The sequence below is a fragment of the Mauremys reevesii genome, linkage group 3, assembly GCF_016161935.1.
Source record: "Mauremys reevesii isolate NIE-2019 linkage group 3, ASM1616193v1, whole genome shotgun sequence".
In the NCBI taxonomy this organism is placed as follows: Eukaryota; Metazoa; Chordata; order Testudines; family Geoemydidae; genus Mauremys; species Mauremys reevesii.
Genome location: NC_052625.1, coordinates 10,858,955 through 10,871,990, shown reverse-complemented (window position 1 = coordinate 10,871,990; position 13,036 = coordinate 10,858,955). Strand labels below are relative to the sequence as shown.

Sequence of the window (13,036 nt, the reverse complement as noted above, 5' to 3'; positions counted from 1 at the left end):
TTAGCAGAGTCACAGATAGTGACAAGTGGAGTTTTCTGCCGATTCTGTGCTTTTGGTGGAAACAAAATAAATGATTTTCTTGCAGTTACTATGAGCCAAGAAAAACAACTGAGATGGGTGCTGTACAATTACAAACACACACAAATACATAGTCAGTCTGATCCTTGATATACAGAAATGTGACTTCTGACATGTAGACTAACCAGAACTAGCACATGATTTATTACTCCTATGATAAGACCTCTGATGGCTGTATAATATTCCTGGAGATTACCATTGGCCAAAAGTGAACTTATTTTAGCAGCTTTCTCTTCATACATAAAGCTTGTAAAGGCCAAGCCAGCCTTTGATCTAAGACATTTACTAAGCTTAAAATTTTAACAGCTTTAATGTTAAAAACACAAAAAGGATAGTTTTCAGACATTACAGATTACCCAGCTTTGAAAGAACTGCTTCATTATGTGTGTATTCAATAAATCACAGCAGTTAAAAGTTTCCTGGATGATACATTTTTAGGGCAAGGAGGTCCCATTCTTTACAACAAATACATATTTTTTTAAGCATGATTTTTACATTTCCTGGGGTTGGTCAGTCAGTTTCTCACAACCTTAACCTTTCCCTGGACCTCTCTTGACAGATCTTTGCCAGCTGTGCTGGCAGTAGAATTTCTAGCAAATTATGCCCTTCAATTTTTTCAGTTCTCACAGTGATTTGAAGTCCCACTTTAAAAAAGAGGGTATGCCCCCATATCACAGAAAGTATTCATTATTTCATGCAAAGTGCTTCATCATCACTTCAGAATACAGCTGAGTCCACTGATGTGCATGGGCTGAAATTGTGGAAAAGCAGCATCACTTGCCCCATAACCTCAGCCGTGCAGAACACAACGCCATCCACAGCCTCAAGTACAACTCTGACATCATAATCTAAAAGGCTGACAAAGGAGGTGCTGTCATCATCATGAATAGGTCGGAATATGAACGAGAGGCAGCTAGGCAGCTCTCTAACACCACATTCTACAAGCCATTACCCTCTGATCTCACTGAGTATTACCAAAAGAAACTACACCATCTGCTCAAGAAACTTCCTAAAAAAGCACAGGCACAAATCTGCACAGACACACCCCTAGAACCTCGACCATGGCTATTCTATCTGCTACCCAAGATCCATAAACCTGGAAATCCTGAACGCCCCATCATCTCAGGCATTGTCACCCTGAGGGCAGGATTGTCTGGCTATGTAGACTCTCTCCTCAGGCCCTATGCTACCAGCACTCTGAGCTATCTTCGAGACACCACTGACTTCCTGAGGAAACTACAATACATTGGTGATCTTCCATAAAACACCATCCTGGCCATTATGGATGTAGAAGCCCTCTACACCAACATTCCACACAAAGATGGACTACAAGCCATCAGGAACAGTATCCCCGATAACGTCACGGCAAACCTGGTGGCTGAACTTTGTGACTTTGTCCTTACCCACAACTATTTCACATTTGGGGACAATATATACCTTCAAGTCAGTGGCACTGCTATGGGTACCCACATGGCCCCACAGTATGCCAACATTTTTATGGCTGACTTAGAACAACGCTTCCTCAGCTCTTGTCCCCTAACAACTCTACTCTACTTGCGCTACATTGATTACATCATCATCATCATCTGGACCCATGGAAAAGAAGGCCTTGAGGAATTCCACCATGATTTAAACAATTTCCATCCCACCATCAACCTCAGCCTGGACCAGTCTGAAAGAGATCCACTTTCTGGACACTACAGTGCTAATAAGCAATGGTCACCTAAACACCACCCTATACTGGAAACCTACTGACCCCTATACTTACCTAGACACCCCTAGCTTTCATCCAGACCACATCACACAATCCATTGTCTACAGCCAAGCTCTAAGATACAACCGCATTTGCTCCAATCCCTCAGACAGAGACAAACACCTACAAGATCTCTATCAGGCATTCTTAAAACTACAGTACCCACCTGCTGAAGTGAAGAAACAGATTGACAGAGCCAGAAGAATACCTAGAATACCTACTCCAGGACAGGCCCAACAAAGAAAGTAACAGAACGCCACTAGCCGTCACCTTCAGCCCCCAACTAAAACCTCTCCAGTGCATCATCAAGGATCTACAACCTATCCTGAAGGACAATCCGTCACTCTCACAGATCGTGGGAGACAGGCCAGTCCTCTCTTACGGACAGCCCCCCAACCTGAAGCAAATACTCACCAGCCACCACACACCAAAAACACTAACCCAGGAACCTATCCTTGCAACAAATCCCATTGCCAACTCTGTCCACATATCTATTCAAGGGACACCATCATAGGACCTAATCACATCAGCCACACTATCAGAGGCTCGTTCACCTGCACATCTACCAATGTGATATATGCCATCATGTGCCAGCAATGCCCCTCTGCCATGTACATTGGCCAAACCAGACAGTCTCTATGCAAAAGAATAAATGGACACAAATCAGATGTCAAGAACTATAACATTAAAAAACCAGACGAAAAACACTTCAACCTCCCTGGTCATTCAATTCCAGACCTAAAAGTCGCAATTCTCCAACAAAAAATTCTTCAAAAACAGAACAAGAAACTGTTCTCCAACAAGAAACTGCAGAATTGGAAATAATTTGCAAACTGGACACCATTAAATTAGGCTTGAATAAAGACTGGGAGTGGATGGGTCATTACACAAAGTAAAAACTATTTCCCCATGCTAATTTTCCCCCTACTGTTACTCACCCCTTCTTGTCAACTGTTGGAAATGGGCCATCCTGATTATCACTACAAAACTTTTTTTCTCCTGCTGATAATAGCCTACCTTAATTCATTAGTCTTGTTATAGCTGGTATGGCAACACCCATTTTTTCATGTTCTGTGTATATATATTCCTACTGTATTTTCCACTGCATGCATCCGATGAAGTGGGTTTTAGCCCATGAAAGCTTATGCCCAAATAAATTTGTTAGTCTCTAAGGTGCCACAAGTACTCCTTGTTCTTAATATTCCCTTTACCTGGAAGTATACTAATCATGTTCTGAAGCAAATTTTCTAGAAGATTAGGGTTCCAATAATCCAAACTGCTAGCTCACAATCCATTGACCACAAAAAACATTTCTCATGTTTTTCTGTTCCTAAGCCTAGCTCAGGATATCAGTCAACACCATTGACCAGCATGATCCTGGACCATAACGTTTTCTCAATGAGCTGTATGTGGTTGGATAGTGCATCAGAAAAACCTAAAGACCCAGGACAGCCAAGATCAGAAGGGCAAAGGTAACAAGAGTGTATGGCAACAGATGGTCACAGAGGCCTGAAAAACTTCAGCAAGATCTGCCCACACCTGAGTAAAACATTAATGGTAGTCTTACCTTACACAGATGAAAAATGTTGATTATGCAGAGCAGTGCCAGTTGAGGCTCCAGGAGTAACGGGATTATGCTGTAGCAAGGTGCTTTGGAAAGTCTCACCACTGGATAACTTCTTGCCTGAATAACTGCTTTAGAAGGATACGCATTCTATCTTATTCAATTAAGATGAAAACAAAATTAAAGGGAGTGTTTCAACTGAAAATGTAACTATACCCTTGAACTGTAATACAGACTAATAATAATATGTGATGATACACACTGTATGCAGTCAGATTTTGCTTTCCAGAACTGCTTGAATTAATTGACTTTATGCTTCCCCCCCCCCCCCCACCTTTGTGAAAGAAGGCTTTAAAGCATTTAAGAAAATACAACAATGGGAAATTTGAGCCCTGCTTGCTCAAACATGTTAGTGTTTATTACAGCCGTAGACAATGAGTTTGCCAGTCTTGATGAACCATGCATAGGATCTCTTAATAGGCAGAAAGGGATAAACTGGAAAGAAGAAATTCAAGTGATTTTCCATACTCAAGTCAATGCATGTTAACGGATTATCATCTGAACGTCTCCTGTTGCTAACACCCTAACTGTGCTACAACCTAATATGTACTGGAAAGCTCACAGCAAAAGGGATCCAGGCACAAGCAAACTGGAAATAATGGAAATTGAGAACTCAGGCGGAACACATGTTTATGATCTTTCCTTGTCTCAGTTTCTATACTACTAAACTAATTCACTTAGAGCAGTGTTTCCCAAACTTGGGACGCCGCTTGTGTAGGGAAAGCCCCTGGCGGGCCAGGCCGGTTTGTTTACCTGCTGCGTCCGCAGGTTCGGCCGATCGTGGCTCCCACTGGCTGCAGTTCGCTGCTCCAGGCCAATGAGCTGCTGGAAGCGGCACGCGCCAAGGGTTCGCTGCTCCAGGCCAATGGGAGCTGCTGGAAGCCGTGCGGGCTGAGGGTTCGCTGCTCCAGGCCAATGGGAGCTGCTGGAAGCAGCGCGGGCTGAGGGTTCGCTGCTCCAGGCCAATGGGAGCTGCTGGAAGCGGCGCGGGCCGAGGGATGTACTGGTCGCCGCTCCCTGCAGCTCCCATTGGCCTGGAGCAGTGAACCGCGGCCAATGGGAGCCGCAATCGGCTGGACCTGCGGATGCGGCAGGTAAACAAACTGGCCCGGCCCGCAGGGGCTTTCCCTACACAAGCAGCGTCCCAAGTTTGGGAAACACTGACTTAGACCATGCATATTTTAGCAATATACTAAATGTCTAAAATATTTGTATTGATACTTTAATTCCACTGTTAATGGAATATTTTTTATTTTTTTAAAATCAGCTTTCTGACAGAGCACCTTTTAAATAATGCCCTGATACTTCATTTAAATCACTTAATAAATATGCAAATAATTTCTGTTTCCCTCCTGATATCTAAAATGATCTTGTGAGGTGGCATTAAACATGTCCACCCTTCCTCCATGTACACTTCTGCCTGATACCTCTTCACTTTCAGCTTTGCTGCTCCTGTTACTCGTAAATGTCCTCTTGCATAGACTGGGGACGGGTGAGCATCAACAGGCATGCTGTGAAATGGACTATACAAAAGTGCTGTCAGATACACAAAGTCACCAAACTGAAAAAGAAAAAATGAAGAAAATGTCTCTTTCCTTAATCTCTTTCACATTCATAGTAATCAGAGGGGTTACTTCTAACAACTGTGGGTAGAGCCCTGCGTGGATACAAATTTATATCCGCAGATGCAAATAAGAGCGGATATAAATCGGTATCTGTGGAACCGCAGGGCTCTCCTGGGAACTGCAGTGGTGAAAGGCGCAGAACATGGAGCCGCCGCTCCCAGGAGCCAGTGCCCCACGCCAGCAGCTCCTCCGGCATTGCTGTACCACCCCCAGCCCCGCTCACTGGGGCAGGCACCAGGCTCACCAGCAGCTGTCGCTGGTCATGCTCTTGCGTTGAAGCAGCGCGCACGCCCCCAGAGAGGAGACGCAGACAGCTGCGTGGAAGGGATGGGGTCAGGGGTGGGGGTGGGGTTGCGGGCGGTACAGCCGCACTGGAGGAACTGCCGTCGGCAGGGCTCTGGCTCTTGTGGTTCTGCGGATACCGATTTATATTCGCACATATCTGCATCCGCAGATATAAATTTGTATCCACGCAGGGCTCTAACTGTGGGCACAAAAGTGCTGTTTAATTTGACAGTGTCCTACTCTCAACTGTTAAGATGACTGCTATCATCTAAGGCCCAACCTGCCAAACCTCATGACTGAGTGCAACACCTGAAGCCCCATATAGTCAAACTGAAGTACATGGGGGCACTCGTATTAGTAAGCTCTGTGCTAAGTAGTAGGAGTTTGTGGGACTGGCTCCATATACTGTAGTTTTGGTGGTCATATTGATTTTCAGACTCATCAAAAATGAAATTTCTTGCAATTTTATTGTATCCATTTTAGGAAGAAGACAATGGAATAATGAGTTAACTGGCACACCAAATGAAGTACACAAGTCATAAAAGCAATATTAAAAAAGATGTGGCAGTAGGAACTAACTCCAATGCCACATTGATAATAGTCAAATACAACAGATTTAGCTTAAACCCAAATACACCAAAGGAAACTTTAGTAAATGGCCCTCAAGTACAAATAATGTTTGATTTTCAATGTGTGTGCATGCACTTTCCCCAACAATAACTCCTGCACATGAAGGTGATGGGCTTTGCACATACAAACTTCATTTCTCTCAATGAGGTATGCATGTGAAAATTCTATCACCTGTGTGCATATCTAGTGCTAGAAAAGTGCGTGCATTTATGTTGAGTCCCTGCTGAAAAATCCAGCCCTAAATGACTGTTGCACATGTCAGTTTTTAATCTGGCTAAAGTGATACTTGAAAATATTTTAGATGAGAGCACTATACTAGGGTACTTTTTCATTAGTATTTATTTCCTTTACAAGGTTCCAAAGATCAGATGAATTAACCAAGTATTTCCCCCGCTAAAGCCTAAATGATGAGTTTTACCAATGAATAAAATGTTGAGTTTAGTAGTCTGCAGAAAAATGAAGAATCTGTCTGTACCAGTTAGCTGACAATAGTGGAAGTTACTTTGGCATTTTTTGTCATCAGATCTCCAGATGCTGATTTATTAGTAGTATCAAAACACATCCCTATAGAATGTCTAGCTTTAAATATTAACATTTTATGTATGGAATATTCATTCATTGTCTAACACCACATCCTTGTTTTGCTAAATATCTTAATGTTGACAGGATAAAATCAAGTGTGCTTTTGTTAAACTTCCAAATGATTAAGGCATTTAATGAATCAGTTTCATCGTTAGAAAGTTTAGGAACATAGACACTACGTTTAACATTTAGTATTTTGATCACTTCTTTTTATTCTGAACTGCTTCCTAAAACCTCACCAAATATGTCTGTCTATTGAATACAGGTTTGGTTGCATAACTGATTTCACCTTGGTAATATGTAATACATCATTACTTCTTAAGTCTCCGTAGTTTTAACTTTCTGGGCCCATCTTCTCCCTCTTTCTTTCTTTTTTGGATAAGTTTCTCTGAAGGCTCGAAGTTAAATTTTAAATAAGAGGATAGCGGCATTAGGGATAATTCCTCAGTGGTTGTGGCTGGCTCATTTTGGTTTGTCTGTATTACTGGTATATTATTTTTTATGAAAACAGGTCTTGGGGGAATTTTTCCTAAAGTAAGTGACTCTTCATCAGACATGGCTTTTGCCAAGTCTTGCTTAGAAAACAACTTGGGATTCAGTAGGGACTTCTCCTCCGAAGATGATTCTAAACAATCAGAGTTGCTCTTTTTCCTTTCTACGCCTCTGGGGATTAAATGACTCTGTTCAGAAGATACTTTCTTCCAATGGTCTAACTCTTCCTCTGAACCACAGCTCTTTTGTTGATTCTGTGTTTTAGTCACTCTTTGACTTTCTTTTGGATCTGGCAGTGCTGACTCACAGCTACATGGAGGGTTACTGCTTAGAAGTCTCATCTTTAACCACTCTGCAGAGTGAAGTTTTTGCTGGCTGCTAGCATCATCTGGCTGTCTCTGATTAACATGATTTTCCAGTTCTAAGGCAGGAAGCTCCGAGTTGCTCTCAGCTGTATTTATGCAATCCTTTGGTTGTCCTATACTCCTACATTTTACTTCAGACTGAGGATCGGAAGGAGCTTGATGTTCCTTCTTCCTGCTCCCTGTCTCCCAGTCCCCTGAGCCAAGATATACTTGCATTGTGTCCTTGCTGGTTTGAGGTTTGCTCATGTTACTGTTCCTTGTTTCTGTCCTTTTCACACTGTAATAAAAAAGTATTTTGTTTTTAATAATAAAGAATTGTTACTGATTTTTACAGCCCTTTTTACAAATTCTGAAAGACGACTAGGGCAAACCCATTTTGAATTTGAAAAAAAGATGGCCTGTATATCATCTTGACAATAATGTTTCTCTAGTGTGGATAGTATCAAGCACTATCCATCTGATTTTCCACTGCATTAGAGGAATCCTAATTATTAATGACTAAGCTGTGAAGGAGTTCACATTTTCCAGCAGGCAGAACTAGATTCATTACAGATGTTAGGGGTCAATACTGTATACGTATATTGAATTCCTTCCCAAACTGGCTAGATAAAGAAGTGCTTCAAAATGTGCCTATATGATTTCAAACCATACATATACATACGTATGCACAACATGCAGAGAAAGAGGGAGAGTTCTAATCTAATTTAGAATGTTTCTCTGGAAGTTCTCCTGGTACATTTCAAAGTATTACTAAAATTTAACCACTACCCCGCTGATATCAAGCCTTTTCATCTGGAGAAGGTCTTAGGTAAGATAAGTGGATGATATTCCAAAAGGTATTAAAGGAAAATGGAATGACAAGAGACTTGATGGAGTGTCAGTACATAAACACCGTTCAACTGCACATGTTACACACAAATCTAAACTTCACACAGGCTGGAAGATGAACATGATGCAGAAGTACAGAAGCTGCATATGTAGGATTTAAAGTCTAAGATCTCAGCACAGCTTCTCCCTTGCTGAAACCGCTTTCTGCTGTTCTGCTGAGGCAAAACAGCTCTAAAGCCAGTATATCCTGCCCTGGGAGAAGCAATTCAGAAATGGGGAACCTTCCAGTGATGTAGAGCCACCATAGCAGCTCCCATCCTTATCTCCTCTCTGTAGCCAGCACAGGGAATGTGACTAGAGCTAAAGAGGGTGTTGCCAGCCCTCATTGATCCCCAGGTGCTGTAATAACCCTTTAGGGCCATTGGCTTCTCTAACTTGCACCAGAGGACAGTCTGACACACAGCTGGCCCAGGACTGGGGGAGCACAAAGCAGGCTTAAATAAACTTTTACCCTGACCCTCTTCCCCATCTGTATATTGCAGACTCACACACAGAAGGGGAGGAGGCGAATCTTTTTTAAAAAATGTTTCCACCAGATTCAAACATCACATGTATTTGTTTTGGCTCAAATTTTCTTTAGAGGAAGCATGTTGGTTCTGCCTGTTGCTACGAGGGATATAAGTGGGTTGTAATGGCCATATCTGGTATTCTATAAAATGAGAATGGGTGTTTTTATATGCTTATTCATAGTCAGTTGCCTGTCTATGTTTACTAGCCTATAGTAATCCTATATATACAGAACAGGGTGCACATTACTTGACATTTCACTATGTATGCCAGACTGCATTACTCAGTGTCAAATCATATATTTAACATCTTACAAATAGAAGAAAAAGAAAGAGGTAGACGTACAGCTTTTGCAAGAGGTCTTGCTTTATCTGTCGAGTTGGAGGAATTTTACACTTTTCGTTTTCAGTAGATTCAGCAAAATATTCAGAGGTCCCATTAAAAAGCTTTTCTTTCTGCTCCAAAAGAAAACACAGGTTTAAAATGTGAGCCATTAAGCTTCTATTACAGAAAATAAAACTCTGTTGCTAATGCCATGACTTACAGATGTTCTTTATTATTTTTAATCTGAACAGCCTAGAGAAGCAGCTCAGAATAAAATCACTTTAAATTTTATAATATTTGGGACACCTTAGTCAGTCTGCTCCCCTCTCAGGCTCCCACTACACATATTTTGCACGTTAAGATATACCACAAACAAACAAGAATGTAATGTAAAGGATGTAGATTCCAAACTATTTGAGGAAACCATTGGCAAATATCTGACATCTTTGTGGCTCAAACTGTGACAAATGCCAGGAATCTCTGCTGCAGACAGTGTGTTTGTCAGTTTTTTTCTGAAGAGACTGAGTGGCGCAGTGGTCTATACCCTTATTCTCTGAAGAATTCCCATAATTTTCCATATTTACTAAAAATATGCAGGGTATTACTTACTCAACTTAAGGCGGCAAGGGTTAAAACTTTTAATGCTAACATTCTGATGATCAGGGCTTGACGTGGTTGGCCACTCTGAGGCCACAGGGGGATTCTTTCTGGTCTCAACTAACAGCAGTACCATGGTTTTATGTAATTTGGAGATGGGGAAAAAGAAAGGGAAATGCTCTTCTCCTCAAGCTGTGAGCATTTCCTTTCACAATGAACCAATTTTACAGAGAGTTAGGCTGTTTGCTGACCTCACTGCTAACTCCCGGACACTTTACATCAGTGTAATCTTTGGAGGCTGTGTACAGAAGGGATAAGAACTTGGCAGAGTAATGTGACGGGGAAGAAGAGAAATGGCAGTGGGGTGGGTGGGAATTGTCTCTCCTGCAGAATCGTTCCTATCCAATCTAGTTAAAGAACTCCGCTGGGGCCAGCCTCTGCAGATGGGGAGACTGCGGTCTTACTTTGCCGCCTGCACTGCACTGTGGGCCTACAAGGGGCAGTTATGCTGCTAGGCAGCCAGCAAGAGCCAAGGAAAGCCAAGAGGGACTGTGGAGGCACAAAGCGAATGTGCCTGTGACATAACTTGGGAACCTGATGGCTCTGGGGGACTAGCCTTGTTTGTTCTTTGGGAGGGGGCCAAACCTCACCTCTCTCCCCAGTGAAATGACTCAGTGGAAACAGTTTCCTGTTTTGTGAGTGAAGAGGAGAGGAAGGGTGGGGGAAGAAATCTGGCCATTTGGGTACGTAGTTTAAAAAAAAGTGCAGCTGTTCTGAGCCTGATGTAAATTCTATGAACAGTTGTGCGTGCACCTGGAGCCAGACGTGCACCTACTCTCCATGCACGTTTGCAGTAACGCACACACAAAGTAAGTGCAGGCAAATGCATACATAATTTCAATCTCAAAATCAAACCCAAATTATTTTAACATGAATCATAAATCCCTGCCCCAACTCTTTCCCCCAGTTGATGTAATGCGTTCCCATAAGGTTGTATATTATCAGGGAGGGGAGCCCTGTAAGGGGGTGCGTGTGAGGGCGAGCTGGGTTTTTTTTTTGTTTTTTTTCAATTTTAAAGTGAATTTCACATAGATTTTACGGCAAGGAATGACATTTACAATCATCTAGTCTGACCTCCTGCGCAACCCAGCCCAGTGAACCTCACCCAATAATTTCTGGATGACAGTCCTGGAGAGTAAAGTCCTGTTTAGCCAAAGAACAATTAGAGCTTGGAGAGCAGCAGTGTTTCCCCTGCGCTGCCTCACCAATACGCTTCCACTCTCCCCTGGAGGGATTAACTCTAAGGCCATTCAAGTAGCACAGCGTCAAATCTCATTCACTCTGCTGAGGCTGCCAAAAAGGGGGCCAACTGAGATGTGACCACTTGTCCACTAGGTGCTTTTGGGGGAGGCAGCAAATCGTTAGTGAAAAGTAGCACTTAGAAACCTGAGAGTACAAAGTAGACAAAGGAAGACTGTAGACAGGTGCTGCCCATACTCAATATGTCAGCCAATGAATCTCAGCTCTAACCTATACAGAGAATGATACTTGCCTGGACTGTGTGGTGGTTTTGGAATGAGGATAAAAGGTCCCAGACAAACACTGAGACAACAAATATAATTTCGCGTGTGACCTGAGCCTGGTTTGAAGTTCAGAGGTGAACGCCTGATAGATTATGATACCATCTGAGACCTTTCTATTTTGTTTTCAAATGCTTCTCCCATAAACCGTGACAGAAAAGGCATCAACAATAAAAAAAATAATGATTTATATGTGAAACACTTCTGAACATGCCCTTTGAGTACAGTGGCTGTTCCCCTTGGAGCCACACCCTGTAAGTGCTGTATTTTGGGAGCTGAACAATTAACATAAGGAGTATGAGTCAGTCTCTGAATGACTCTGTGGGAACTAGAGAGGCTTTTGCTATTAGGAGTAAAGTAAACTCCCTAAGGCTGGAATAAGTCCACAATAGAAGGCAGAAAAGGTCATAAATAACAATAGTGGAGACTACATATACCAATAAGACACTCAACTATTATTGGTGATATTTCCTTTATGTTCTCTATTAGGCCTAATCATTCTAGTTAATTAAAAAAAAAAAAACGCTGTATGTTTTGGGAATACTATTTATTTCCTATGGGAACTTCAAGGCTTGCTGAGGAAAAAGGCTAATCTACTCTCATCCTGTCTAGTAATCCCAAATTCCTTTTAGCCAGTGAAATAATGAAAGAAAAATATTCCAGGCATAAAAAGGAGGACAGAAGAAGCAGACATCATATAAACAATGACACAGTGACAGAGAAAAACGTCAAAGTGCCGCCAAACTTGTGACATGACTCTGAAAAAGCTGCGGGAAATGGGGGTTGCTGCTAACAAATTAAAACCAGATTTCTTGGCAAATTGTTAAAGAAAGATATTTACATTTGTATGGAGACTGGGTGGGCACAAAAGATTAAAATGCTTCTTTAGCCCTTGAACTGTCAAGCCCCATTAGAAATCTTGTGTTCTTAAAATTCTAGGGTCAGCTCACTCCTTTTTGTCACTAAATCTAGGCATGTGAGAGCCTTCAGAAATCAGGCTTACAGAGAAAGAAAAGTTACTACTTAGAAGTAGAGCTCTCTGAAGTTAGTATTACGTACATGTATTCTACCCTTAGCCACATACATGGCTTCTACCACCTCACTTTAGCTGGCAATACGTAGCTCTATTTAATTAAGACTTTTGCACAGAGGCAAAACTATTAGGCATGCATCATGCGTGCTTCAAGGATTATTAAATACCACTTCCGATTGTCTAACCATCAATTCTTTTCCATGTAACACTAATTTAGAGTGAAACAGCTTGCAAAAGCAAGGAAGCTAAGTGATTGGCATCCACGACTAATTACAGAAGAGTCTAGTTTACAGACATTTAACATGGTTTGCTAAAGGAACTATTTATGGAGCCACACTTGTGAAAACATCCCTACAGCTAATTATCCCAAAGAAGATAGAGAGGGTTGGGCACTTAGGAAATAGTCCTGACAGTATAGCTCATACAACAACTTTCTTGCATCAAAGATTTGGGATGTTGCATTGAAAGGCAGGTTTGTTTCCTGAGTGAACAACTCTTCCCCACTTCCCCGGTTTGGTTTCAATCTCCTTTCTAGCTTGTCTCAGCCTGTTTCTATGTTCAGCCTGGTTACCTTACAGTAAAACAATGTATTTCTGGAAAATTACATTCTCTCTCTGGTGGAGAGAATTTATTGTTTTTGAACTGCACTTACAGATTTTTATCCGTTTGTCTT

General features: G+C 41.9%; 1 protein-coding gene across 8 annotated transcripts in view; it reads right to left on the bottom strand.

The window, feature by feature from the left end:
- Positions 1-5,808: 5,808 nt before the first annotated feature.
- The window catches only part of LOC120401088 (SLX4 interacting protein), a 133,941-nt gene continuing 126,713 nt past the window's right edge, over positions 5,809-13,036 (bottom strand). For all 8 annotated transcript variants that reach the window (XM_039530690.1, XM_039530689.1, XM_039530686.1 and 5 more), the window contains 2 exons: positions 9,175-9,284; positions 5,809-7,711 (listed from right to left, as the gene is read on the bottom strand). In XM_039530690.1, coding sequence (XP_039386624.1) covers positions 6,889-7,711; positions 9,175-9,284 — 933 coding nt within the window. In that variant the 3' untranslated portion in view covers positions 5,809-6,888. The remainder of the gene's footprint in view (positions 7,712-9,174; positions 9,285-13,036) is intronic.